A 27,595-nucleotide genomic window follows, 5' to 3' on the forward strand; every position below is an offset into this window, starting at 1 on the left:
AGCGGATGGAGGGTGATACCAGCATGCTGCAACTGCAATGATATATGGAATATCAAGAGATCCAGTGCTCCCTCTACCCACGTGTGCATTTGGCCCGTCGGCGGCCACATGGTTGAGGAGGCAAAATCCACCGAATCCCTGCTTCATATACGGTGGATATCAACTATTTAGCCTCAGTTCTGGCCTACACCATCCCATCACTGCTGGCTGTCCTTCCTCGCGACTATGGGCTGGTTTTTCAAGTCCGAGTTCTTTGACTTTGAATTCCTGCGCGTCATTGGCACTGCTCCTGTGCAGGGAGCCGAGATTGGCGAATGTCTGGAAGCCGTGTCGCGCATTCAGGACGGCAATATCGACAGCTGGTACAATGTCTGGACCGATCTGGCAAGACGGGCAAACACGCTCGGCGAAGAGGCCCTGCAGGTAAACGACCGCGAGGCTGCGAGATGGGCCTTCTTCCGTTCGTCCAACTACTGGCGGGCGAGTGAATTCTTTTTCCACTGCACCCCGTCTGATCCGCGCCTCCTGCGCGTCTTTGAGCAGAGTGTGTCAAATTTCAAACAGGCGATCACCCTGCTGGAAGGCCCAACCATGGTGTTAGAAATCCCGTACGAAGACATCCATCTGCCTGGATATCTCTTCCTCCCGCCGGTGCACAAACGACTGTCCGGGGGAACTCCGTTGATCATTCACACGGGGGGATTCGACTCCATTGGCGAGGAGCTCTACTTTTACGTGGCATCGGGAGCCACCGAACGAGGATACGCCGTCCTGATCTTCGACGGACCCGGTCAAGGAACTGTCCTACGACATAACCACAAGCCTTTCCGGCCGGACTGGGAGATAGTCGTCGGCAGCGTCTTGGACTACGTGATTGACACTCTCCTGCCTGGTCCAGCTGCGCCCTACAACATTAATCCCAAGGCGATTGCCATCTTTGGCGCCTCCATGGGCGGATATCTAGCTCTCCGAGGAGCCGCTGATTCCCGGATCCGGGCCTGTGTCTCCTGCGACGGGTTCTACGACATGTTCGACATCACCCGCACGCGCATGCCTGCATGGTTCATCAACGGCTGGATCAGTGGCTGGATCAGCGATACCGTCTTCAACTGGGTGGTGGGTTGCCTGTCGCGTCAGAGCTTCCAGCTGGCGTGGGAGTTCGGGCACAGCATGTGGGTGTACGGTGTTGGCACGCCGGCGGATGTGATGCGCCGAATGCAGACCTTCACCCTGCGACTGCCGGATGGTAAAGAATTCCTCCGAAAGATCGACGGGGCGGTGCTGGTGACGGGAGCCAAGGACACCATGTACTTTTCGCCGGAGATGAACGCGGAACGGATCTTCGCCAAGCTAGAGCATCTACCCCCGAGTCAGAAGAAACTGTGGGTGGCTGAGGGCGTTGGCCAGGGAGGGTTACAAGCCAAAATTGGCGCAATCGGCATCAAGCAGCAGCGCATGTTTGCTTGGCTCGACGAGCAGCTGCAAATCCGCCGATGAGGGGGATCCGCCGAATGGGGCTGGTGAACGGTGGAGGAAGGGATCTCTGCTGCGGTGGATTGGCCGAATTTCATTTTATTTATGTACTTGGTGCTTGGAGGTAGTGTGGTCTATCCCTATAGTGCAATCCATGATAACTCGAGACGCAATGGCCTTTGGAACTCTGTATACGTACACTCCCAACGCACGGATTTTGAAGGTACTGGAATGTTTCTATACTGCCTATCCTATTCAATACTGAGACATGCGTAGATCCAAGCTGCAGCTCAGATCAATGGCCTCAACATCTACCTCGCTCCCCATTTCCAGATGGGCGTCACCAACCGCTCGCCCGAGTTTCTCGCAAAGTTTCCCATGGGCAAGGTTCCCTGCCTGGAAACTTCCGATGGAACGCTTCTGTTCGAGTCCGATGCCATTGCTCAGTTCATCGCTGACAGTGGCCCTTGTCGCGAGCAGTTGCTTGGGCGCGATGCCCTCGAACGCGCCTCCATCCGGCAGTGGATCTGCTTCGCCGACCATGAGATCATGAACCCGGTCATTCAACTGGTGATGTGGCGAGTTGGCATGGCGGCATTCGGCGCCACGATCGAGGAGCAGTCTATGGCCACTCTGCGCCAGGGACTGCAGTGTCTCGAGAGGCATCTGGCAGCACGACAGTGGCTGGTCACTGAAGGAACACTGAGCCTGGCAGATGTCTCGCTGGCGAGTGCTTTATACTGGGGGTTTATGCAGGTGATTGACACAAAGATGCGCGAGGAATTCCCCTCGGTGACGCGATGGTATCACCAGGTCATCGCCCAGGAGGAAATCCGCAGTGTTTTTGCCGAGGCGACTTTCATCAGCGAGAGACAAGAGCACCCTTAGATCACACCATAGCAAGTTTATGGAAATTATGACGTTGATTTAGCTTGACCTATTTGGATATCATTCCTATTGACGTCGACGCTCACAAATCTTTACCATGTACTTCCCTGCGCTCAGCTGTAATGCCACCCGAAAGACTGTCGACTCATCCTGTCCCAGTATGTATTTCAGCGTAAAATTCCTCAAGAGCGACACGACGCTCAGGTAGATCTCCTGCAAAGCAAAATACTTGCCAATGCACACCCGACTGCCTGCGGAGAAGGGATAGAAGGGCATCTCGTTGCGCTTCAGCCCGACAGCCGGATCCAACCAGCGCTCCGGCAAAAAGTCATCCGGCTGGGGCCAAAGATCTGGATCACGATGCAAGGTGGCCGTGGTGGGGAAGACTGTGGTGCCCTTGGGGATGTGATATCCCAGCAGCGTCACGTCCTCGGGGGCCTCTCGCGGACTGCCGCTTGCCATGGCGGCGTACAGGCGCATCGTCTCGTCAATGCAGGCCTGCAGGTATGGCATCTGGGGCGCCTTTTCGGCCGTAATCTCCTCCTCCGGGTCTGGGTAGAACCTATCAATTTCCTCGTGCAGCAGAGCCAATTTGGCCGGGTGCTTGGCCAGAAGCATCAGCAGGAAGATTTCGGCGTTAGCGGTGGTTTCGCTACCGGCTGTCAACAGCACAACTACCTCATCTTGGAGATCTGACGTCCGAAAGGGCGAACAGGGCCGGTCGTCGACTGCTTCCACAAGCTTCTGCAGCAAATCGTGCCGGTGCTCTGTCTTCATGGTCTCCCGTCGTCGGTCCACGATCGCCCTGGTGAACTCGTCAATGTACGGGTCGCGGGTTGGGAATCCGGGCAGTCCCTTCAACCATGGCAGGAACTGGAAAATTCCGGAGAGCAGCAGACTGTACTCGATCTTCTTCGGCAGGGGATGGCTCCCCTGCTCAACCACATGGAACGACTGTCCGAACGTCGTAGCGCCAATGATGTCCACTGCGAGGGCTCGCATGAGTCGATGGATATCCACCGTTGTCTCACCCCCGTGTTGCTGACAGGCGTTGTGCAGTTGCTCAAGTGCTATGCGCACGCAATCGCGCATAATGGGCTCCATTCCCCGTATATACCGGATGCCGAACATGGACGAGACGAGCCGTTTGCGCACCGCATACGCCTTCTTGTCGGTAAACGCCAACAACGTCGGACGCTCAGGGTCCTGGCGGAAATTGGCGTAGATGGCGCTGGATTTGGGCCAGTCTTCTGTGACGAGGATACGCCGGATGAGCTGGCGATCCGATACGGCAATTATGTTAGGTGCCAGCGCCACGATGGGGCCGTATTGCTGGTGCAGATCCTGCATTTTCTGGTGGCTGCGTCCTTTGGTGATGGCCAGCACCAGTGGCCATTCGGACAGTTTATGGAGCCGTGGACCGGGAATACAGTTGAGGGGAGAGACGGCAGCGCGAAGAACCTGCAATTTGGTTTAGAGACCCTTGCCAATTAGACTGAGGGTTTCTCTCACCTGCCAGAGTCGAGGAATCAGAAACCAGAGGATCACTGCCACAGTCGCACTGCGAAGCAGTCCTGCCGTCGAGAGGGATTGGAGATCAGCAACGCCCATTGTGATGTGCTTTCACTAGATCTGATGGAAGAGATTGAACTGATCAACCTTGCCATGCCTTGGGCCATGACTCTTCATATGACTGTGCATGTCTTAATCACTGCTGTGATATACTCTTCCCCCGACAGTCCAGCCAAAACCCGCCGAATCGCTCCGAGGTTGCGCCACTCTCTACTCCTCTCACTCTTCCTCCTCATTCTTCTTCTTCTTACGATCTCAGCTCTCTAAACTGAACGACGGTACAGAACATTCACAACAACGCATGATTTCGGCATGACTGCGTCTACTTCCGCCCCCCAACCTCCCAAAAAAGGATGGCGGTTCACTGTCATCTTCTGCGCCTTGTGCATGACCGCGTTCCTCTCGGCCCTGGACACGTCCATCATCTCCACGGCACTACCCACGATTGCCGCTGATCTCGACTCGGAAACGCTGTATGTCTGGACGATCAACTCATACTTGCTCGCCTCGACAGCCGTGCAGCCGTTGTTTGGCCAGGCCGCCAACATCTTTGGCCGGCGCAGCCTCACCCTGCTGTCAGTTGCTCTCTTTGCTCTCGGCAGTGGCATCGCGGGTGGTGCCTACAACACGGCCATGTTGATCGGGGGCCGGACGGTGCAGGGCATCGGGGGAGGAGGCATCAACACGATGGTGGAGATCGTGGTATGCGATCTGGTTTCTCTCCGCGAGCGAGGCAAATACGTCGGTCTGATCGGGTCGATGTGGGCGATTGGATCTGTCGTGGGGCCTATCCTGGGAGGTGCTTTTGCCCAACACGTCTCGTGGCGCTGGATCTTCTACATCAACCTGCCGCTGTCCGGTGCTGCCTTGGCTCTGCTGATTCCATTCCTGCGGTTGCGCTATCGACGTGAGGGCAGTCTCGTCGATCGCCTCAAACGCGTAGACTACGTCGGTAATATCATCCTGATCCTAGCGGTGGTGGCCATTCTCCTGGCTCTGACCTGGGGAGGCACCGTCCACGCCTGGTCCTCCTGGCGCACGATCGTTCCGTTGGTCTTGGGATTTGTCGGGTTGCTGGGCTTTCTTCTCTACGAAGCGACACCGGCGGTCAAGGAGCCTACGATGCCCATGCGGCTGTTCGCCAACCGAACGTCCAGTACCACCTTCGTGCTGAGCTTCCTGCATGGGATCCTCCTCTACTGGGTGTGCTACTTCCTCCCTGTATATTTTCAGGCCGTACTGGACGCGTCTCCCACTCGGTCTGGCATCATGCTGTTCCCCATCGCCACCACCACCGCCCCTTTTGGCGTGCTGGCGGGCATTCTCATCACAGCGACAGGCCGCTACCGCGTGTTCCATTTTGCCGGCTTTGGCATGATGACGATCGCCTGTGGTCTCTTCACACTATTGGACGACCACTCCTCGACCGGTGACTGGGTAGGGTTTCAGATTCTATTCGGCGTCGGTGCCGGCTTCATCTTCACCAGCTGCCTCCCCGCCATTCTCGCTGCGCTGCCGGAGAGCGAAGTGGCCACGGCGACGGCGACATGGACCTTCCTGCGCAGCTTTGGATCAATCTGGGGCACGGCGATTCCGTCTGCCGTGTTCAATTCCCGGGTAAATGACCTCTTGGACACAATTCCCGACGCTGCGACGCGCACATGGCTCGTCAATGGGGGCGCCTATCAACATGCCACGAAACAATTTCTTGGTGCGTACCGGCATTCCCCTCTTTGGCCAGCCATTCTCCACGTCTACCTGGACAGTTTGAAGACGGTGTGGTATGTCTCGATTGCCTTTGGCGGGATCGGAGTGCCTTTGGCCTTGTTGATCAAGGAACTGCATCTCCGTGAGGAGGTCAGCAGTGAATTTGGTCTCGAGACCAAAACGGAGACCGGGAAAGAAGCTGCACCAATGGCTGCTCCTTAGTTAGCTCTCCTCTTTGTAGAAATACAAGATCATGGTTTGAGCAGGACGCTGGAGTTTGTTTTGACACGTGACACAGAACCATTGCCTGAGGCAACGGCCAACTATATATACATCATGTATTACTCCGTGTGGGACTGCTCTCGCCAGATTCCAAGTTGAATCCTTGTCCGTTTCATGCCTATTCTCTCACAGTCTGTCGCATTTCAATCATCCAATTAGCATTCTGCACGTATTTTTAGCGCTTATCCCACCCGTAATTGATTCGGCGGATTCCGTTCGGCGCATTCGGCGGATTCCTGCCTTGTGCTGCATTTCAGCTTCATTTGTCCACCACAAACTCTCAAACATCTGGCATCTGTTCAACGTCAACTGCGCTATCAATTGCATCCAGCAAATACTCGATATTATCTCCGGACTATCCTACGCTCCTCCATACAGTCAATATGGCGTCGGGGCTTTTCTTCGACCCAATGAAACTCCTCCGCATCGCCCCCCTAGTCACCACCACCTCCTCGCTCATGTACGCCTGGGACGAGCACTGGTTCCTCTCCGGCTTCCTGCGTCCCGAGTACAAGAATCACAGTGAGGCAATGCTGCCGCGTTATTTCCGCCGATTCTTTGAGCAAGGCATCTGGATCATCGCCAGCCTCAACACCCTCACTCTGGGTTCCTCCGTCGCCAACCTGCTGATCGACCGGCCCGCGCTGGACCGGCTCCGCTCGAGTCGGTGGTACTGGGCCGGATTGGGCTTCACTGTGTGTCATTTTCTGTTCGTGCCCCTGATTGCCTATCCCATCCGGGATATCATGGAGGATCGTTCCGAGGGACAAAGCACCAAGGACTTGAAGCGCTGGATCGATATCCACCGGATCCGCGTGCTGGTGGCCGATCTGCCTGGTTGGATGAGTTTCTTTGCGGCTGTTTTGTCGACTTTTCAATTGTGAGGGGAGCGTATCTGGGGGTTTATACCGGCTACAGCCCATGTATGACTGTACGTCTGCCAAAGTGGCCGATGGCAGAAGCAAGAATGAAGGATAGTAATCCACCGAATGGCAATGGTTATTAGAAGACGTCCACGGGTCGTAGACGGGGATGTAGATTCTGTCCACCTAATGATCATCTGAGTCCTATCAAACTCCACAATGACGGCTCAAACTCACTTGAACCCGGTTGACCAAGGGCATGGCCACTCCAGGGCCTTAGAAAACGATGTCCCCATGCAGGGTGCCGGCTTCTATAATGCACACTCGGCCCTCCAGGCGGCTGCCATGCATCGAGCGTTGCCTCTGTTTGATACCATTCCGGTCAACACTGCATCTGAACTGTTTACCGTCGTCGAGTATGGTTGTGCCCAGGGGGCGAATTCGTGCGTATACCTGATGCCTTCCTTCTTCTAGCCGTTCTCAGAGACTAAGGGACAGAGTAGACTATTGCCGTTCAAACACATTCTCAAGCTTCGCTTCTCAGCCGAGAATGCAAACACACACGAAGCCCATCTGATCCTCTCAGATCGTCCGGGCAACGATTTCAACACCCTCGTGCAAACCATCAGCCAGGCAGAGTGGCTCCCTGAAATGCCCCAACGGCCTACGATATTCACATCGATGGTGGCCAGGAGCTTCTACGACCGCGTCGTCCCGGAAAACACCGTCGACGTCGGATTCTCCCTGGCGACCCTACATCATCTGGAACGATCGCCTTCATACACTCCGGCATCTAACAATGCAGATGAGAACCAGGAACTGAACCGACAACAGGCACACGAGGACCTCATTCGCTTCCTGTCTCTGCGCGCTCAGGAGCTTCGACAAGGTGGTTCTTTGGTCCTCTCCTTCGTGAGTCAATCATCGACAGGAGTCCCCAATTACCCTGACCTGGTGGATGCTTGCCGACAAGCCATGATCCAGATGGTCATGGACGGGAGGATTTCCCCCCAGGTGGCCGGCGCGTTCCATGTTCCCACCTACGATCGGACGATAGAGGACGTTCAACGGTCTCTGGCCCACGTTAACCATCTCTGGCAGACGGAGGAGCTCTTCGAGGCGGAAATCACCCATCCCGCGTACGAGCAGCTGCAGCAAGCAAAAACTCGGGGCGTCGAGTCTGAAACTGCAAGCCGATCGTACGCGGATACCGTGGTGGATTGGATGATGGCTGTCATCGCGGGATACTTTGCCAAAGCGTTGCAAGTGGCGGCGTCCGGACTGGACGAAGGTGCCCGCGAGGGATTGTTGGTGGAATGGAGCAAGCTGACTAAGGAGGTCTTTCTGCAGCAGCACCGTGATAGTCGAGTGAGCTGTTGGTTTATTTTTGTCAAACTCCTTCGTGTTTAGATTTACGCTGCTTTCCGTTCTTTGAGACTTGACCAACAGCCCGCTGGACGATTATATACAAACGGCGGCATGCCTCCCCAGAAAAAATAGGAAAATAAAAATTAGAATTATACAAACAACTCCTCTCTCAATGGAGTCAAACCAACTTGCAATCTTGCAAAGTCAAGAACAATGTAGAGCCGTCCCAGAAAAGCCTGTCCAAATAGTGCCATGGGCCCATTGCTCTCGAAATCCCACGCCCGGATCCTCAACTCGCATCCCTCATCGCTGCGCGTGACGTACTCCGAAGGGAGGATAGTATAGTTGTGCTTGCCTTGCAATTCGTATCTCAGGGTCGGAAGGCCCTCTTGATCAATATCACATGGAAGCGAATACGTCGAGCCTGACACGGTGGCGTTTGTCGCGCTCAGAAACGTATCCAAGGCCGCTGCAGGTACCGGGGCTCTATATCCCTCGGACCCTTCATCGAAAACCGCCAGGGGCATGTTCTCACAACCCCCCGTTGTGGTGGATTGGGCCAGCGGTAGACTCTCCTCGCCGATCCACATCCCCGTCCATTGGACAGCCCAGAAATTGCTGCGGGCCGGCCGCACATTCAACGGAGCACTCTCAGAGAGCCAGTCTTCCGCTTCGACATCGAACCAAACTAGGTCCGCCGGGTCATATACATCCGGGCCGGCGGTGCCCCCGAGGACGGCTTGCATATCGCCTCCGCCGCAGGTGTCCGTGGAGGACAAGGCCGCGCAAGAATGGAAGCCGACCTGGGGACCCAAGCGTCCCCCCAGATAGGCTTGGTAGGATGCCGGGAAGAAAGTCTCGTTTAGACCGGGCAGGACGGGCGCGAGGCCGAAGATGCCACCGAATGGGACGACGTCGGGAATGGTGATACTGAAGTTGGAGAGTTGGAACACCGTCTCGTTGGAGCAAATCTCGCCCATGCACACCCTGTCCTGCCCGTAGGTCACCGCGAAAGGGTAGCCGGGAAGGAAGCTGGTGTTTTCCCACGCCGTGGCGTCATAGCTGGTATTGTGGAAGGTGGTCGACTGGCGCTCATTGTACCATTGCTGGCCTGGTGGAATGCACGCGGTGACGTTGTAGCTTCCCTCGCAGTGTGCAGAGCGGGTGAACAGAGACATCCAGGTCCAGTCGCTCAACACGGTCAGTGGCTGCGGAGGTGTTCCGACAGTGATGTTGAAAAGTGGACCTAGCGCCGATGACTGCATGGGCAGCGCGATGGACGCTGTTGCTGACGGGGCAGCATTACTGGCACTGGCCATGGTGATCCTGGCAGTGACGGCCGCGACAATAAGCCTTAGGATGAAAAGAGCCATGGAATAAACCGGTTATGGTTGTAACTGTGGTTGCTTCTCCCGCTAATCTTGCGCGGATCATGGCCAATTTTGACATAAACCGGAATGAGTCATGCCATCGTCTCTAGGGATCTGATCCAATCTTCAGCCGCATCCCGGTAAGCCACGCGAGAGGGAGAATTGCCCGATTGTGAACCACATGGCGTCCACCGAAACCGCCGAAATACGCCGATCCACCATCAAAGCTTAATACCACGCTTGGACGCGATGGACATCCCAGTGACGGAAAAAGCAGCTTTGTAACAATTCGATACCCCGCAAGAGCCATGGCCAACAGCACGGACATATCGTTCGACTCTTTCTGGAATATCCTTGACGGTGAGCGGCGGGGGTCGTCCCGCTTGCACCACGGCATCAACCCAGCAACAGGAAAGCCATTGTGGGATGTTCCCATTGCCACAGAGGAGGATGTCAATGAGGCCGTTCGTGCCGCACAAAAAGCCTTTCCCAAGTGGTCCGCCACCGAGTACAGCACCCGTGTGCAACTGCTCAACCGATTCGCCGATGCCTTCCTGCAGTTGGCCCCTGAATTTACGGCGCTGCTCCAGGCCGAAACTGGTCGAACGGTGAGTTGCAAGTTCATACTATTTGTGTCAAGCTGCCAACTCTATCGGGCTTCTGCCGAGTAAACGCTGCTGATAGCTATAATAGAAGGATATCGCGCAGATTGAGGTCCATTGGTCCGTCCTTTGGCTTCGTTATCCAGGTGAGTGAGAGAACGACACAGTTGACGGGAAGAGACAAGCTGATGGACATAGCGTCGCTTGTTCTCCCTCATCAGGTACTGCAGGATGAAGACAAGCAAGTGACCATCAGGTATGAGCCAAGAGGGGTGGTGGCGGCCATCTGTCCATGGAATTGTAAGTTACTTGCTTATTGATCCTCAGGACAACCTGCTGACAATTGTTTCACAGATCCAATCATGCTATGTGAGACTGACATAATGAGTGTGGTGTGAAAGGAGCTGACCAAGACAGCATTTGGCAAGATCGCCCCGGCGCTGGCAGTCGGGAATTGTGTAATTGTGAAGCCTGCGTAAGGGAATTGCTTTTGATGATGGAGCCGAGACTAAGTGTTGCAGACTCTCCACACCATACACGACCCTGAAGTGTATAGAATTGGCGCAGTCCATCTTCCCTCCCGGCGTTGTGCAAGTGCTGGCGGATGATGGCCGGCTAGGGCCTCTTCTGGTAGATCACCCTGGCATTGCCCATATCTCCTTTACGGGTTCGACGCCCACCGGGAAGAGGATCATGCAGGCCGCGGCAAAGACGCTCAAGAAGGTGACATTAGAGCTGTTGGTACCCACTGTCTCTGCACATTCCGCCAATTCAGGCTGACCGAGGCAGAGGAGGAAATGATGCCGCCATCATCTTGCCGGACGTTGACATCGAAAAAGTGGCTCCGCAGGTCGCCATGGGTGCGTGGTGGAATTCCGGTCAGTCATGTATTGCGATCAAGCGCGTCTATATCCACGAGTCCATTTATGAGCGCTTCCTTCGAGCCCTGGTGGAATTTACCAGGTCCCAGGTGACGGTCGGATGCTCTCCGGTTGATGGTGCCACCGTCTTGGGCCCAATTCAGAACGAGGCGCAGTACCAGAAACTAAGAGACCTGATCGAAAGTTGCCGACGGGAAGGGTGCAACTTTTCCTTGGATCAACCTCCTACAGCAGAGGAGGATCTCGCGCGACAATCCCTCGAGTCTGGTTTCTTTCTCTGGCCGATGATTGTAGATAATCCTCCGGCAGATTCTCTGCTGGTCACTGATGAACAGTTTGGTGGGTGGGCCGAAATTCAGGGAGGATGAACACTGACAAGACATGCCAGGACCCATCATCCCATGCATGCCCTTTTCTGATACCGACGCGGTAATTGCCGCCGCCAATTCCACGTCAACCGGATTGAGTGCAAGTGTATGGGGCGAACATGCAGAGACCACCCAGCGAATCGCGGACTGTCTAGATGTGGGAACGGTCTTTATCAATGGGCCCTCGCGTCCTGATCCCCGAGTACCATTCTCGGGCCATAAGGAGAGTGGAGTAGGTGCAGAGTATGGTCTAATGGGGCTGATTGAATACTGTCAGGTGAAGTCCGTGGTAAAATACAGAGCATCTTCGTAACTACTAATGTGAGAGACTGCCTTTGACAATTACGTACCTTATGCTTGTAGCTACCTGGATTTTTACTGTGCTCTTGTGTTGTAGTCGGGTAGATAATCTCCCAACCATCCCCGACGACGAAAACGAAGGAGTCACCCAGGGCTAGCGTTGACAGCACTGACACCGCATCCTGCCAGGGATGACCGCTCTTTTACAGCTTGCTCGGACCCTTAGAAGTATGACTGCATATGGTGCTATCATGTTATGGCACAGTGAGCAGCACCATACCTCTGCCGTTGTATGGGGTATATTCGATATCAGATCTAGCACGTCGAATGGCTGATCCACAGTTCATAACTCCAGTCAACCCCGACTCAAATGACGCAAGGAAAATTTCAAAGGTCGGAGTGTAGCACTCGAAGTGCGCCGCGCCTGCGCCCCAACATGTCGAAACCAGGTCAGAATCGCCTGCCAAGACACGGTAATATAGATAAGGCTATTCCAGAATCCCTGCAGAGGAAGAGCAAAGCTCGAGGCACAGCTCAGGCCGAAGTCATAGTGATTGGACTTGGCAAGCGCATAAACCCGGTTGGCGGATGAAGGGACCTACGCCATGTCAGTAGATTTGCAGAATGATAGAGGGCCAAGCACGTACCCATGTGACGATTAATGCCGCAAAGAAGAGAACGGCATATTTGAAGTACGCTTGGGAGGCCGAGATATTGTGCGAGCCGGGATCGGGCTGGTGGAGGGTATCGGCGTGGTCTAGGTCGTAGTTGCGGGGGCTGGCTATAGTCCAGGTTCCAGGAGAGATATTGGAGGAAGCAGAGCATGCAGGACTAGGAGGTGCGTTTGGGGGACCGGCGTGACTTTGAGTAGACCAGTTCTCGGGAGAAACGTGAAGATGGGAAGAAGTAGGGGCAGAAGTAGCAGGGCTCTGCTCTCCGTTTGAGTCCCGCCGGAAGCTATCAAGGGGCACTGGTTGTAGTATTTGATGGAGTTCAACATCCCCCGACGAGGTGGTGTTTGTCGCATGTGCGAAGTCTGGCGTAGCGAGATTGCTCAGTTCGCGTCCTTGTTGCCAGATGGTGAAACCGACACGGATGTAGATGGCGAGGATGAGCAAGACAATGAACCAGACTGGTCCGTAGAATAGGGCTATCTGGAGAAAATCCCACGGCAACGAGACCCAGCACCATAACTGATCACGATAAATATTGACATCTCCAAGAAGTGTTTTAACAAGACCTACCACAGAATCACCGTATACCTTTCCCCTCGTCTCGGAGCGGAGAAAGAGATATATAAACGCAGGGATAAACGGCAGTCCGTAACAGAAAAGCAGATACTTCCACTCGAGCATCCCTAGACGCCTGGTATCGTAATGCTTGAAGAAGGCCAGGTACACATTGCAAGCCATGGCGAGCGCCCACAGAGAGTCCGCTGGCAAGAACCTTACAGACCGGTATCAGTGAACGAGTCCTGCCATATCACGAGCGTTGACTGACCACTGAATCATGAATGCCTGGAACTGGCACAGGGAGCCTTCCGACCCACCCTGCAGACTGGACTCATCGATGAGAGTCGCAACATTTGACATGATATTGCCCCATGAGGCATAGAAGATCAAGCGATTGATTGGTTTGCGAAACTCCCTGGAGCTGAGAAATGTCGCAATCACGATAAACGAGGCAGTCACAGACAGACATGAGCATACGCGCTCGATGATCGTCAACACAGATTGCTGATGCCGACTGAGCTGCCTGCTTTCTTCGTACATTGAGGTCCCGCCTCGTCATGAACCTACCGAGACTCGGCGCAAAAAAGAAAAGACTGAATCGAGGCCCATAGGCCGATCGATGGAACAACTCGGATAGCTCAGCCTTTCTGATGCTAGACATACAAGCTCCCTCCAAGACATCTACACGGCCATCCTTGTAGAATTCCTGTACTATTGCAAAGTCATTGTCATAGTGCACGGTGCGAAGAATGACGCTGGAGCCGAGATGTCCGGATCAGCGGAAGGCTGATAGAGTTTTCCCTGTCGCTTCCGTGCAATGCCACGTTGATAAAGTAACGCAAATTGTCATTACCAGGGAGTATGTTTCTGAAAGGTAAAAGTAGCTGAGTTAGAAGCCTATCCGCAGCTGCTGAACGGGCGAAAGAGACATAATAATTGGGCTGTTGTCCTATGAGAGGATCGTGAGTATGATGCGTCGATTACCATGTCTGGATCCTAGTGAGATCTTCGACTGGCCCACAAACTCAAAAATGCGTCATGCCTCGGGATCTGCTGTAGTTCACCGAATTCTATTCACTGGGTCGCAGATCATCCCTTGCCTGCTCGCAATGCTGCCCGTATAACCTCTGCCAAAAACGTCGTTCTCACATTCCTTGAGACCCCCCACGCCTACTATCACCATATTCCGGCCGTATTGCTTCGGAGTTACGTTCCGGGCTGCATCGAACCTATAATGGCCGAAAGGGAGGGGACACTGTATCTACCTGGTCCTTACTCAGGAGCGTAATCAGTCCTTAGCTGCGAGCACTGAATTTTGCCTGTGGATTCAGACTGTCGCCACATTATTCGGGTTCAAATCGAGCCCACCGACTGAGAAATGTAGCACAGGACTATTGATAATGTGCAGCTAACGTCCATCAAGTTATCGCAGCGCGATATGCAAGGGCTCCATACCGGAGAAGCCCTTGCTCTGCGCCATAGACGGATGACCGTTTTGTTCAAAACAAAGGGCATCGATATATTTTGCAAGGGCCGCTGATCAAATGAGACTGCTTGCCATGGCCAAATATGAAGAGTGTTTATGAGGCATAACCTTTAACCGGACCCTGCCACTCCGATGATATCATTCCCGAATCGTGTATTGAAGGGGCATATCTGCTCCCGTCGGTGATAAAACAGAAGCTGCAACTCAGATCAAGTATTCCAAGGGCTCCTCTCATGTCCGCAGAGCAAGAAGGAACGCCAAGGCTTGTGTTCCCTGGAGGCAGGGTCGTAGATCTCGTGAATCACTTATGTCTTCGTCCTCGGCGCCCGGCTGGCCAGGAGGACTGTGGCTCTTCATCACTGTAGAGGGATGTGTAAGCAGCTATCTACATACCCCATAGGCTTCCTATAGCATCGATCGTCGTTGGACGAGTATTGCGGAGGCAGTGGTGGATTGTGGATACCATGGCGACTCAGATGAAGCGAAGCCAAGGGCTCAGGAGCGGGGGATTCCATTTCCTGCCTATGTGCAGGATACTGGCAGAACAGTTCTGATAATTATATGGGCTCCCTCACAGTATGCCCTTTGCTTTTTTGACTTTTGGCCCGTGACACTTTCTCATTTCTAAATCCTTGACGGTGCGTCCTGCAGAAGACGGAGAACGCCTCAATCGGAATCGAGTCTATTTCCAAGAAGAGATATACACCAGACGGCCATCCCTGCAAGTTCCCATACTACTCCGTAGATCCTCGGGCCATGGTTCCATTCATCTTCCTAGAAACTGTCTCAGAATCTCCTCAAAGTTGCCAATATCATCCCATGGCCTGTTTCCTAAAGTATGCCGGTTTTTCAGGAACCAATGCATCAATGCTAGCTCTTCCTTATTATGTTCTAGAAGGTTACGTTGTCTATACCATGCAGATAGCAAGGATTTCGACCTTCCTCGAGATGCAATATCTCGAGAAACCAGATCCAATAGGAGTGCACAGGATAGTCTGGCCACCGGGCTAGATCTTTACACCTTTCCTTGCCTGCTGCCAATACCGTCCATCGCCCTGTGTCGAGATTATTTTCATTTGGAAAGGCTGGTAATCTAACATTCTGAGGTCTACATTACTCGTGAAAACCTTTTGTGAACTTCTGGGCGGATTTCAATATTAGAATGTGCTAGATATTTATATATATCGGCGTTATAATTATGTGGCGATTCAGAAGCCTATCGATTCTCTGCCAAGAGCAAAATCAACGCTCGTATGTGGTCGATGAACGAGAAAAGCAATATGGATTCTTCAGCGATTCCTCTTCCAGGCAGTACCTGTTCCAACCAAATCCGCGGCCAAATTCGGCAGTGGTGAGGGAGCCACATTGCAGATAGAGAGATCATGACATATATTATGTAGCCTATCAATGTCCACTCTCTTCACCGACTGCCGTCTTGGAGGACCTGAAGTGCCGTGGTGCGGTTCTCATCTCATATGCCCTGTCAATGTCTTAAACACTGAGGCCTGCCGTCTCGGGAACGAGGAACCAAGAGATAACGGTGACGACCACCGTCAACCCGGCATACACAAACCCGGTCTTCGCGCCGAGATTGCCAGAATCGACGTTGTACATGTACGGGGTGATGAAGTTGAACAGCCAACCGCCGATGGCGCCCACAATGAAGGCAACAGACTGCGAGTACTGCCGGAGCCGGAGCGACGAGATCTCGGGGCAGATGGTCCAGGCTACACCAACCGTGGCGTATACACCGTATGAGATGAGGACGTTCCTGCATGGAGATGAATATTTAGACAGTGTCTGTGGTGGTTTGAATCGGGGAAGACCTACATGATCACGGCAATGGCCAACTGGCTCGCCTTCTTCGTGCTGAATCCCAAGGCACCGATGGTCACCATGCAGAGAAAGTTGCCGATCAAACCCCAGAACCAGAGTCTCCGGCGACCGATCCTCTCGTTTGAGAGCCAGCCGAGCATTACGAAGAAACAGCCGAGGAAGAAACCGCCGATACCGATGTCGAAAACGCTGGTGACGTTCAGGCCGACGGTGATGAGGAAATAGATGTTCTGCGTGAGGAAGGGCACGCCGATGGCGCTTGTGCTAAACATGATGAACCCAATGGTGATGGTCCGCTTGAGATTGGAGCCCTTGAAGAGCTCGGTCCAGGAAGCCGATTCGGACTGCTGCTTCCGCTCCTCGTCGAGCGCATGGACGATCGCCTGGTAGCGTGTGTGGAGGTATGGGTCGGCACTGCCGTGTAAGCGTCTGAGTGCGCTTTGGGCCTTATCATGCTTTCCGTGTGCCACGTAGAAGATGGGAGATCTAGGGACGGAGGTCTTAGATGCGGCATCAGAAACCGGCGAGGCAGGATGGGAACTTACTCGGGCACGAGGAGAACAGCAATCAAGACCAAGCCGGCAAAAGCCCATTGAATGCCAAAGACAATTTTCCAGGCAAGCGGTCTCATATCGAGGATGAAGGCGCGCACGATTCCCAAGCTCACGCCCTGCATGGCCACGCCGAAGAAGACGATGGCCTGCAGGAGAGCACCACGGAGCTTGATGGGAGCAATCTACCAGCAGAATAATTCTTAGCACTTCTCCTAATCAAATCAAGTCATAACAAAGGGATGTCGTACATCAGCGGCGTACGTGGTTCCGATCGCCATCAGTCCTCCCACAACAGCTCCGTTCATCGTCTTGCCAACCAGTAACATGCCTCTGGTGGAGGCAAAGAAGAGAATAAAGGTGCCCACGATAGAAAGCATGGCAAGTGACACGGCTGTCCAGCGACGACCGATGCGTTCGGCGAGAAAACCGGCTATCAGAGAGCCCAAGGCCTGGCCAAGGTTGGTCATGGAGGTCCAGAGCGACGTCCAGATGGATGGCAGATACATAGACCCTGTGGCATGATCCACGGCGCCAAAGGAGATGATGAAAGCGGGCATGGCAATGCTGGAACCATTGGAGACAGTATCGTAGCCATAGTTACTCGCACAAATGAAGGGGAGAACGGCTAGATAATTGACTCGGTAAGCAGCCGCACTGGAGTAGGACAGACACGATCAATGCAAAGGGACGCACCAAAGAGCAGCAGGCGCCGATGCGTCTTGACGGCCTGCCAGGTCGTCATCTCCTTCTCCGCACGAAGGAATTCCTCAATCGCCTCCTGGTGGACCTTGACATCATGATGACTGGACTCGACATGTTCGATGGCTTCGACCTTGTCCTCGGGCATGTTGGCGGTGCTGTTGCTGGAGACACAACGACCACTGAGTTGGTTGCAGGTTTGTCGTATAGAGCAGACTGGTCACACATCAGGAAACCCGCAGTGTTAGCATCGCATGATATAGCTCTGTCAACCTGATGCAACCCCCAGATTTTCCATGCTAATCCCCGCATGTTGAGTCTGTCCGAAAATGTTGATCTGTGGCGCTGTGGACGGTTCGCCTGGGGAAGTGGACTGTAAACTCTGTTCGTCTAGCGGTAGTCACCGGCAAGACAACTTCTACCAGACATGGAGGGATACGGAGAGAGGCCGGTGTATCTTTGAACCGACATACAATAGACTCAAACATGATTTTGAGTGGATGTTGGCCATCAATGAGTTGCCGTGCCATAGAACTCTGCATCAACGGCCTTCCACAACATGAGAAAGACAACCAAGACGGACAGGATTAGCAGGCACTCTAATTATCAGGCAATGATAGGCCAGGACCATTTGTTCACCGCTATAATTACACATTACTACCTCCAATGGAGGAGAAATGATGTCGGTAGAGATTACAGAACCCTACGTAGGGAGCTGGAATGCTGTCAACACACGTCTCACGTCGCTATGTCCTCACGCTGCGGATTCCAAATGAACATCCACGAAACCTCAGCAACGAGAGTTCATTTCAAGTTATGAAGAATCTGCATCCATCAGTCTCGGCAGCTTGTGTCGGAATTGCCGATATAAGTGGACGGCGGACGCCGAAGTGGACGCTCTGTCTGTCTACCGGCCACGTGCCGTCCTGGATATCCCGCATGACTAGGCAGTGACGTGCAACAAGGCCCGATGAAATAATTCTGACAGTCGATTGCAGGCAATTGTGAAAGTTGACTGCATCTCTGTGTCACGTACTGACTTACTTGCAAAGATGGTGCGCATCACACAGGTATGGGCCGAGCACCACGAGCCCGACGCTATCGGCATTGGTGAAGCCCGACCACGCATTTCCTGGAGCTTTGCCGGCGACGAGGAGGACTGGGAGCAGAGCAGCTACGAGCTTGAGGTCAAACACGATCATGGAACACCATCGTCTGCAACGATCGAGTCATCACAGTCTCGACTCGTCCCGTGGCCATTCCGACCGTTGTCGTCACGAGAGCGGGTCGAAGTCCGAGTGCGAGTAGGCGGCACCGCCAGCTCATGCAGTGACTGGTCATCACCGCTGGTGATTGAGGCCGGCCTGTTGCGCTCAGATGACTGGAGCGGATGCCAGTTGATCGAGCCGAATCAATCTACCGAGACCGTGCCGGGGAAGCATCGGCCAGTCATCTTCCGGCGCCAACTGGTGCTGCCCGAGGGTGCTGCCGTCAAGCGCGCACGACTGTATATCACGGCGCATGGCATCTACGAGGCGCGTCTCAATAGGTCTAGGATAGGGGAACAGCTTCTTGCGCCAGGGTGGACCTCGTACCAGGAACGATTGATCTATCAGACGTACGAGATTGGACCCCAGTTGCTCGCTGGGCAGGAGAACCAGATCGAGGTCGATGTGGCTGAGGGATGGTTCTGCGGATCCCTGGCTTTTCTCCGCAAGCACAACCTGTACGGTTCACGGATGGGGCTGATCGCTCTCGTGCTTGTCGAATTGGATGATGGCATGATTGTACGGACGGGGACGAATCCGGACTGGGTGTGGGCTCACGGGCCGATTGTTGAAGCTGGCCTGCTCGACGGCGAGATATATGATGCTCGTGAGAGGCACTCAGCGCACACAGTATGGAAGCCGGTCCAAACGGTCCCCGGCTATTCCATGACGCACCTCACTGCGCCCGACGGTCCGCCGATTCGGCAGACGCAGGAGCTGGCCGGGCGAGAAATCATCCCATCTCCTTCCGGGAAGACTATTCTGGATTTCGGCCAGAATTTCGTCGGCTGGATAAGGGTCAGATCAGTATCCGGACCCGCGGGGACAACCATTCGCTTCCGGCACGCAGAAGTACTTGAGGATGGCGAGATCGGGGTTCGTCCCCTGCGGTCTGCCAGATGCGTCGATACGCTCATCCTCGACGGTAAAGGGCCAATTTCCTGGGAGCCCAAGTTCACTTTTCATGGGTTCCGATACGTCGAGGTGGACGGATGGCCCGCAGAGTCTCCTCTTACAGCCCAGGATATTGTCGGGGTAGTGATTCATTCAGACATGCAACGCACCGGACACTTCCGCTGCTCGAATCCCCTGCTCAATCGGCTGCATGAAAATATCGTGTGGAGCATGCGAGGCAATTTTGTGGGCATCCCGACAGACTGTCCCCAGCGCGACGAGCGACTTGGCTGGACTGGTGATATCAACATGTTTGGCGACACCGCTTCCTTCCTCTTCGACGTCAGCGGCATGTTATCGTCATGGATGAAGGATATGATAGTGGAGCAGAATGCTGCGAATGGCGTCGTACCGCTGGTCATCCCGTATATTCTCGGAGATTTTGGCCCTGGAAAATCTGCCGAAGCAGTCTGGGGCGACGTGGCCGTCATGCTGCCGTGGGCTCTGTACCTAGCATTGGGAGACATCGACCTGCTGCAACGGCATTACCAGAGCATGAAGGATTGGCTAAATGCAATTCCTCGCTCGACTTCTGGTCTATGGAAGCAGGCAGGCCACAAACTGGCCGACTGGCTAGACCCCAGCGCCCCCGCCGACGACCCCTCCAACGCCATGACAGATATGTACCTTGTCTGCGACGCCTTCCTAGTACACGTCACGACGCTGATGGCGCGCATCGCCGCCACATTGAACGCCCCTCCAGAGGAGCAGGCATTCTACCAGAAGCAGACCGCCGACCTGCGCGACGCATTCGCACACGAATATCTCACTCCCTCCGGACGCCTTGCATGCGATACGCAGACGGCCTACGCGCTCGCCATCCAATTCAACCTCCTCCCCACCCCCGAACAACAGACGCACGCGGCCGAGCGCCTCTCCCTCCTCATCCGCCAGCGAAGCCGCTTCAAGATCTCCACCGGTTTCGCGGGGACACCATACCTAGGCCACGCGCTGACCAAGGCCGGCATGTCCAACGTCTTCTACCGCATGCTGCTGCACCGCGAATTCCCCAGCTGGCTCTACCCGGTTACCATGGGCGCCACGACCGTGTGGGAACGCTGGGACAGCATGCTGCCCGACGGCCGCATCAACCCGGGCGACATGACTAGTTTCAACCACTACGCCTTGGGCGCGGTGGCTAGCTGGATGCATCAGACTATCGCTGGGCTTAAACCCATGGAGCCAGGCTGGAGGGTGTTTAGGGTTGAGCCTGTCCCGGGGGGAAACCTACAATGGGCGGAGGCAGAGTACCGGAGCGTGTACGGAGACTGCCGTGTTAGGTGGGAGATCAAGGACGAGGGCAAACAACAGCGATTCTGGCTGGAGGTGGTCGTGCCGCCTAATACAAAGTGCCAGGTCCGTTTACCGGGCTCGTCGGACTTGATTGTTGTTGGGTCAGGGCAGAGAACATGGGAAGTCGACTATCGTCCCCAGGAATGGCCCGTTAGAGCGTTGCAGCCGCCGTTCAGACCTCCGGACGACATACTACCAGAGGATGAGGTTCTGCCGCATGGATGGTAACAGGTGGTGTCTCTCTGCGATGATTCACGTCTGTTCAGTCATTTGTAAAACCAGAATAGGTACTCGAATTATCTAACGTACTATACTGCCCTTCTGTTCCACGCCCTAGTGCATTGCGAGGATCTATTGGATAATGAGTCGGTTAAGCACTCAGGCAATGGGCAGACTCAATCGAGGGTGAATAGCGCTCTCACAATCCTAGAAGATCCAGAAGAGCATGCCTAAACAGTTCCATTGTTCAGTTATATGCCAAATGGCTGTTTGGATTTAATGATGGTAGGTGTTACACTACTCGTCAGTGCTGAAGGAAACGTGGTTACCTACTATGACCGCCACACGGACTGGACAGATTCTATTTTTCAGACTGTTATGCTAGAAATCCTCTCTCTCTCTATGTACTCCGTGCCCTCAGTACTCTGCCTGGTCTATCTCCCTTCTGTTGACGGTTCTGATTTCCACGCGCGACCCAAGAAGACAATATATCACATACTCTGGCAGTGCCTTTGCGTTCAGCAGGTGCTCGTCAAAGGCTTCGCAGGAAACCTTGATACATCAGATGCTGTCAATGGTGATCCCTTGAGCACTGCACAATTCCCGAAATCGACTTGGACTCGCCAGCAGTTCCCCCGGATGACCTGCCTTGAGGATACATCCCTGACCCAGCACTACCACCAAATCACTGTCCAGAATTGTTCTCAAGCGATGCGCAACAGTGACAATAGTCTTGTTCGCAAACTCCTCCCGAATAACCCGTTGCATGACCTCATCGGTTCCCCAGTCAGCATTACTGGTTGCCTCGTCCAGTACGAGGATAGTGCCGGGCCTCAGCATTGCCCTCGCAAGGCAGAAGAGCTGCTGCTGGCCATGTGACAGAGCAAGAATATCAATATCGGTGTCAAGGCCACCGCGCTTCTGAATGTGCTCCCACAGCCCGACTTTCTCGAGGGCTTTTATGATCCGGTCGTCTGCGACTGTTTCGCCCGGCGACGCATTGAAACGGGCTGTTCCGGGGAGCAAGAATGGATCCTGTGGAATCGCAATTAACCGTGAACGCACCTCCTGCCGGGATATGCTGTCGAGGTCAATTCCATCAATAGTAATGCTGCCACTCTGGAGTTCAATCATGCGGAACAAAGCACAAAGAAAGGAGGACTTTCCGCTTCCTGTCCGGCCACATATTCCGACCTTGTGTCCGGGCTGGATGGCAAGGGAGAGATTCTTCAGAACGTTGCGGTTCATGTCACTAGCATATGAAGCCTTGATATCTCGAAACTCCACCGCGCCGCGAGCAGGCCAGTTTTCCGGCGGCGGAGTCCGTGACCCAGGGCTCGCTTCTTCCGAGAGGGTCGTTTCCACAAATTCCTTCACACGGGAAACCGCTTGTAACGACGTCTCCAAGTCCGTGTAGAAGAAGATGAATTGAGACAGACTCCGGCTGAAACCGAGGATGTTGAGCATCGCCACTCCCAGACGGCCCCCGCTTGTGCTACTCGGCAACTGAGTCGCCAGACTGACCAGCAGAATAGCCAGTGCTGCGACGATCAGATCAAGGACAAAATTCAGCCAGCGCTGGATGCAGTAGAGGAGGTAGACTGGACGCTGCGAGGCGTCCAGCCGTTCCTGATTACGTCGTTCGAATTTCTCCTGCCAGCCAAGCGCGCGGATCGTCGGGAGACCCTCGAGGGTCTCGGAGATGCTTGAGAACAATGGAGATTTCAGCTTCAGGTCCAGTAAGCGAAGCTGTCGCGATGTCCGAGGGTAGAATCGTTGTAGGGCCCAGGTAGTACCGAGGCAGAAGGGAATCGCAACGGCCAGGTAGGTAGACCCGACGGCTATGAGGGCAATCTGTGCTAGCGCTTGGAAAGCCATCGGCGTTGCCTGCATCGTGGATACAGGCAGGCGACTGTTGATCAGCGACATGTCCTGACTGAATCGGTTTAGGGTAATCCCCGAGTCTACGGACGAGAAGAATGACATGGGCGCATGAAGAACGGAATCAAGGAGCTGCCAGTGCAGTTTTGCCGCTGAAATGGGCACGATAGAGATCATCATGCACCAGATGCTCGAACTATAGTTCACAATGGCTCCGACAGCCAGAGCAAAGTAGACCCCTAAGAAGGACCCATTATTGGGATTCTCAGATTCGGTCCACCACTGGACCCAGATCTGGGTGAAGCTGGTGCAGATCACATACGCCAGGCTTGTGAGGAGAAATATCGAGGCACGATACCATCCGATGGACTTCAAGTAATACATCAAGACAGCTGAATCGGAGATAGGCTTCCTTTTTACGCCTGGGGCACCAGCAGCACGCGAAAATGCCGGATTTGCTCCCTTTTGATCTTGGCTTGAAGAGAATGTATCTGAAGCCGGTTCCAAACTGTGGGTTTCTGCCCTGGATTTGTTTGGAGGGCAATCAGCTAACAGGCGTCGGACTGGTCCCTCTCGGCCACTTAGCTCTCTGAATGAGCCATGCTGTTCAATATGTCCTTTTGAATCCAATACAATGATATTGTCCGCCGATCGAAGATGCTGCACTGAGTGGGTGACCAGGATGACCGTCGCTCCAAGTTGCTGGAAGAGTCCCGTTTTGGACAGTAGACGATCAAACACCAATTTCTCCGTTCGCACATCGAGAGCACTCAAGGTATCGTCCAAGACGACCAATGGTGCTCGAGCGTAGACTGCCCTAGCCAGGGCCAGCCGCTGCTTCTGTCCACCGCTTAGACTGGTTCCCCGGCTTCCAACAGTAGTATCATCTCCATCAGGTAGTTGTTCAATGTCTTCAATCAGTGCGCAGGACCAAACCACCCTGTTATACCAAGTTTCGTCGTACGGGGATTGATTCAGGATGTTCTCTTTGACAGAGGCGTTGATAAGCCAAGGCGTTTGCTGGCAATAGGCAGTTGGAGAATCATCTACCATCACTTTGCCACTGGAAATCGTCATCTCGCCGAGGAGGGCGTTGAGCAGCGTGGTCTTTCCACAGCCCACAGGGCCGATGACTACATTTAAGAGGCCTTTGCGGATTTCAAAGCTCTGCTTGTGGAGTATTAGATGTGAGTCCGCTGAGTAGGCAATGTCTGCCTCATGCACTGAAATTGCATGTTTACCGATAGCCGTGATTCTCCCTCTCATTCGCAAGTTCCCCAATTCAAGCTGGCTTTCGCTTAGAATTGACTCCTTCCAGCTTTCTCGACTACTTGCAAGGCCGGTATCCCTGCCATCGACACGATCGTCAAGCCGAAGGTAAGCCTCGATACGAGTGAAGGAACCGAGTGTCCCAGCAAATGACGGAATGGAAGAGAAGACCTTTTGCAATGGTGTGGCGAGCAGCTGGGTCAGTGAAAGTGAGGCGAAGATCTGTGCTGCAACGGAATCATGTCCATGGTGTGATTTGACGCCATATATATAGATCACAAAAGCGAACGGTGCGGAAAATTGCAAAGGTATAGTTGCTAGAGTTATGGGATTAGTTCATATGCTTGTGCTCTTAGGAGGAGAACCAACAGATAATGGCCATGTACGCAAAGAACCTCCGGTAGCGCTTCGACAAATCTAGCTCGTAGACCCTGGCCCTCTGGATCGTCCGGGCAACCGTCTCCTGCAGGCCCATCATTTTGACGCTTTTCATGTTTCTGAGGACTGATGATGTGAGGGTTACCCGCTCCTGGATCGCAGCGCCCCATTCCCGTTGGCGCCGTGGGATATACTTTGCGATTCGCGTATTTGCGGCGGTAGCCACTGAATTAGAAAGAGTCAGGAAGCGATACTTGGGATATCCAATGGACTTCAGACATATGCAAAGCGAATAATACAGGGGCAATACTGGCCCAGCCTAATTGCCGTTGCAGCAGCACGAGGGCTAATATGGTTTCAATGCTACTGGCCCAAATCTCATGGCCACTTTCAACGGTCAGGCCAATACGATCCACATCCGAACTAGCCAGAGTTAATGCGGCGGAAGATTTGGCTTCGTTTAGATGTAGTCTCAGGGTTTTGCGGTAGATGATGCTCACAAGCGAGCCGCGTATCATGACGGTGGATCGGTATACTTTGAGATTGTAGAGTCCAGTGCTCACCTAAATGATAGGGTCAGCCATCCATTTTAGTTCCTTAGCAGTTATGTACACTCACTGCAATTCCGATGTAGACGATGGCTGTCGCTCCGATCAGACCATAGCCGACATTCCTGTCACGGTCCGTATCTGGGAGCTGCACATAGTTGACTACGCTCGCCAGCAAGAGTGGTTGGCAATACTTGAAGCCAATGAGCGCGATACGAGGGAGCACTGGGAAGAGCAGGGGCCATTTCAGTGCGACTGCAGTTGTCATAAGCAGAGCATACAGCCTAGTTTGCTTGGCTGGTCGACATTAGTCCTGTTGCTGCTGTACCACTCAGTTTTGGCCGCTTACTTTTCATCCAGACATTCTCGATGGCGGCGCCTAGTTTGGCTGAGGCCATATCTGGTTCAAGCGGATATAAGTCGTTCAAGCGCAGGGTACTCTTGTAACCCGCGAGAAACAGACGGTTCAACCACCAGAAAACTGTGCGATTGTATATACTGCTGGTGATTTCAGGTGACAACTTGGTGCCCTGTGCTTGTAGACTTGCTCGTTTCTCGCGTCCTTCCAGGACTGTGATGATCAATTTAACCGCCAGCGCTGCAGTGAATGTCGCTGCGATCGGAGCATTGGTGTTGCGAAGCCATAGTGATCGAGCTTGGACGGCATCAAACAGGACTGAAAAGAAAAGATAAATACTCAGCAACGTGGACGGCCTGAGGGATCGCTGGTGCTCATAATAGGACAGAAGAGCGAGCATAAGCGCAGCAACTAATGAGAAGAGAGCAGCTGGGATGGAAGCAGAGGTTTGCAGTGATGTCCTCAACGACCACAGGGGAAGCAGGGTCAACTGAAAAACGATCAGGAGAGTGATAGTGCCCTGATAGTGTCAAAGGAAAGACCGTGTCAGTCCTACTCCAACATAAATGCTGGGGAATCCCGTATTACCAATTTGATGAATTGGCTCTTCGATCTGCGGATAACTATTGGGGCTTGACAGAGCTGCCACAGCCGAGGACCGCTGAAAACCAAAAACAAGATTGATGGCACAGATTTGTTCAAAGTAGATAGTAAAGTCAAACCCTCCATGACAATGCGTTGGCAAAGTCGGTCCCCAGGAGTGGTCTGCTTGTAGACATGATGCTGAAGGCATTGTGCCTTTTTGGGCGATACCAGAAATGACAACAGACCTGGGATGATTATATGGTCCGACGTAGAAGAGAGAGTCATGCAGATAGGAGAGTTTTCCTGGTAGCTACCATGTTGAAATCCAGCTAGCCTTGACCTTTCCCAAAGATTCGTGAGGAAGGAGTAGTGGTGATGACAAGAAAATGGGACTTTTGTTGGACTCTCTGAGTCACTCCTCGGGGGACAAAGCCCCTATACCCATGCTAAAATACTCGAGAGCAAAGAGAGCCGCCATTCCACTAAAAGGTCAGCACTTTGGCATTATATATAATGCAGGCATCACATTTGAAAATCACCTACCTTTTTGCCTCTTTCTGATCCTACGAGGACGCACATCATCCCGCAACAACCATGCGCCACATACATTGAGCTCCCCTCCCTCTTTCCTTGTCCGACTCATTGCTCCTAATTCCGTACATCTTTTGGAAAGCCTTGGATCGAAGCTGGCGCTGAAATACTAATTATCAGCAAACATCACCATCATGTACATCTCAAGGTCGGTACTTCAGACGACGTCGCGCAGAATGTCATTCGTTGGAGGTCGACGGAAGCAGGCAAAACCAAAAGTACAACTGGCATATCTCATCAGTCAGGGTGGAAGGGTATCAGGCCAGCGTAGGATTCGCCTATGTCGAAGCCCACGTCTGGAATTGCGGTGCCATTGGCAGCGTATTCTGGGTGAGGTCAGAGGTAGTGATTGCCTGAGCGGTGATGAGGGTGGAGGAATTGATAACTGCTGTCTGTGGATTCAGATATTTAGACTCGTCTTTGATCTCTTGTGGCTCCCTTCCTTGGAGCGCCTTCTGCTCAGAGATACTCTCTCTGTTGACGGAGAAGGGTGGCATGACTGAGTTCCTGTCCATTGATCTGGCTGAATAGATCACTGTGCGGGGATATACTACAGACATGAAGCCAGGTTACCAAGACAGTAAATGATCCAAGTTTCCTAATCCTGTTCACTTAACGGCCGGGGAATAGCTGTACAGTGAACTGTACAATAAGTCCACAGTCCCAAGGACATGTGCAATAACAGTGGAATGCATTACTTCAGTCCAAGCAAAGTAGCTCTGGTTCACTATCTACCCGTATGTTGCATTTCAAAATGCAGATCAGCTCTG

The 27,595-nt window shown here is 53.6% G+C and overlaps 12 protein-coding genes across 12 annotated transcripts; 7 read left to right on the forward strand and 5 right to left on the reverse strand.

Annotated features, from left to right (window-relative positions):
- Positions 1-225: 225 nt before the first annotated feature.
- Positions 226-1,497, forward strand: CDV56_105867 (alpha/beta hydrolase family protein; the record flags this gene model as incomplete). Its single annotated transcript, XM_026759486.1, has 1 exon — positions 226-1,497. One exon carries the CDS (start codon positions 226-228, stop codon positions 1,495-1,497), a length of 1,272 nt encoding a protein of 423 aa, XP_026617132.1.
- A 148-nt stretch (positions 1,498-1,645) lies between these two features.
- Positions 1,646-2,361, forward strand: CDV56_105966 (glutathione S-transferase family protein; the record flags this gene model as incomplete). Its single annotated transcript, XM_026759585.1, has 2 exons — positions 1,646-1,696; positions 1,750-2,361. 2 exons carry the CDS (start codon positions 1,646-1,648, stop codon positions 2,359-2,361), a joined length of 663 nt encoding a protein of 220 aa, XP_026617133.1.
- Positions 2,362-2,427: 66 nt separating this feature from the next.
- CDV56_106021 (uncharacterized protein) lies at positions 2,428-3,972 on the reverse strand (the record flags this gene model as incomplete). Its single annotated transcript, XM_026759640.1, has 2 exons — positions 2,428-3,822; positions 3,874-3,972. The coding sequence occupies 2 exons, from the start codon at positions 3,970-3,972 to the stop codon at positions 2,428-2,430; spliced, it is 1,494 nt and encodes a 497-aa protein (XP_026617134.1).
- A 273-nt stretch (positions 3,973-4,245) lies between these two features.
- On the forward strand, positions 4,246-5,862 carry FUS6 (MDR family MFS transporter; the record flags this gene model as incomplete). The annotated part of the gene is made up of 1 exon (XM_026759757.1): positions 4,246-5,862. The coding sequence occupies one exon, from the start codon at positions 4,246-4,248 to the stop codon at positions 5,860-5,862; it is 1,617 nt and encodes a 538-aa protein (XP_026617135.1).
- Positions 5,863-6,305: 443 nt separating this feature from the next.
- Positions 6,306-6,806, forward strand: CDV56_106273 (uncharacterized protein; the record flags this gene model as incomplete). The annotated part of the gene is made up of 1 exon (XM_026759892.1): positions 6,306-6,806. One exon carries the CDS (start codon positions 6,306-6,308, stop codon positions 6,804-6,806), a length of 501 nt encoding a protein of 166 aa, XP_026617136.1.
- A 198-nt stretch (positions 6,807-7,004) lies between these two features.
- Positions 7,005-8,195, forward strand: CDV56_106324 (uncharacterized protein; the record flags this gene model as incomplete). The annotated part of the gene is made up of 2 exons (XM_026759943.1): positions 7,005-7,228; positions 7,289-8,195. 2 exons carry the CDS (start codon positions 7,005-7,007, stop codon positions 8,193-8,195), a joined length of 1,131 nt encoding a protein of 376 aa, XP_026617137.1.
- Positions 8,196-8,302: 107 nt separating this feature from the next.
- Positions 8,303-9,526, reverse strand: CDV56_106396 (uncharacterized protein; the record flags this gene model as incomplete). Its single annotated transcript, XM_026760015.1, has 1 exon — positions 8,303-9,526. One exon carries the CDS (start codon positions 9,524-9,526, stop codon positions 8,303-8,305), a length of 1,224 nt encoding a protein of 407 aa, XP_026617138.1.
- Positions 9,527-9,831: 305 nt separating this feature from the next.
- On the forward strand, positions 9,832-11,687 carry CDV56_106502 (aldehyde dehydrogenase family protein; the record flags this gene model as incomplete). Its single annotated transcript, XM_026760121.1, has 9 exons — positions 9,832-10,131; positions 10,217-10,271; positions 10,324-10,425; positions 10,480-10,494; positions 10,543-10,600; positions 10,647-10,862; positions 10,915-11,345; positions 11,395-11,606; positions 11,652-11,687. 9 exons carry the CDS (start codon positions 9,832-9,834, stop codon positions 11,685-11,687), a joined length of 1,425 nt encoding a protein of 474 aa, XP_026617139.1.
- A 342-nt stretch (positions 11,688-12,029) lies between these two features.
- gprL (G protein coupled receptor family protein) lies at positions 12,030-14,907 on the reverse strand (the record flags this gene model as incomplete). Its single annotated transcript, XM_026760256.1, has 6 exons — positions 12,030-12,272; positions 12,322-12,867; positions 12,919-13,120; positions 13,175-13,321; positions 13,374-13,661; positions 14,786-14,907. 6 exons carry the CDS (start codon positions 14,905-14,907, stop codon positions 12,030-12,032), a joined length of 1,548 nt encoding a protein of 515 aa, XP_026617140.1.
- Positions 14,908-15,883: 976 nt separating this feature from the next.
- Positions 15,884-17,629, reverse strand: fmqE (MFS-type transporter fmqE; the record flags this gene model as incomplete). Its single annotated transcript, XM_026760464.1, has 5 exons — positions 15,884-16,163; positions 16,223-16,714; positions 16,774-16,964; positions 17,031-17,419; positions 17,476-17,629. 5 exons carry the CDS (start codon positions 17,627-17,629, stop codon positions 15,884-15,886), a joined length of 1,506 nt encoding a protein of 501 aa, XP_026617141.1.
- Positions 17,630-18,533: 904 nt separating this feature from the next.
- Positions 18,534-21,224, forward strand: CDV56_106988 (uncharacterized protein; the record flags this gene model as incomplete). Its single annotated transcript, XM_026760607.1, has 1 exon — positions 18,534-21,224. The coding sequence occupies one exon, from the start codon at positions 18,534-18,536 to the stop codon at positions 21,222-21,224; it is 2,691 nt and encodes an 896-aa protein (XP_026617142.1).
- Positions 21,225-21,776: 552 nt separating this feature from the next.
- On the reverse strand, positions 21,777-26,049 carry CDV56_107137 (uncharacterized protein; the record flags this gene model as incomplete). Its single annotated transcript, XM_026760756.1, has 5 exons — positions 21,777-24,682; positions 24,735-24,968; positions 25,111-25,306; positions 25,362-25,588; positions 25,641-26,049. The coding sequence occupies 5 exons, from the start codon at positions 26,047-26,049 to the stop codon at positions 21,777-21,779; spliced, it is 3,972 nt and encodes a 1,323-aa protein (XP_026617143.1).
- Between the last annotated feature and the right edge of the window lie 1,546 nt (positions 26,050-27,595).

The sequence above is a fragment of the Aspergillus thermomutatus genome (genome assembly GCF_002237265.1).
Source record: "Aspergillus thermomutatus strain HMR AF 39 chromosome Unknown NODE_28, whole genome shotgun sequence".
Classification (NCBI taxonomy): Eukaryota; Fungi; Ascomycota; class Eurotiomycetes; order Eurotiales; family Aspergillaceae; genus Aspergillus; species Aspergillus thermomutatus.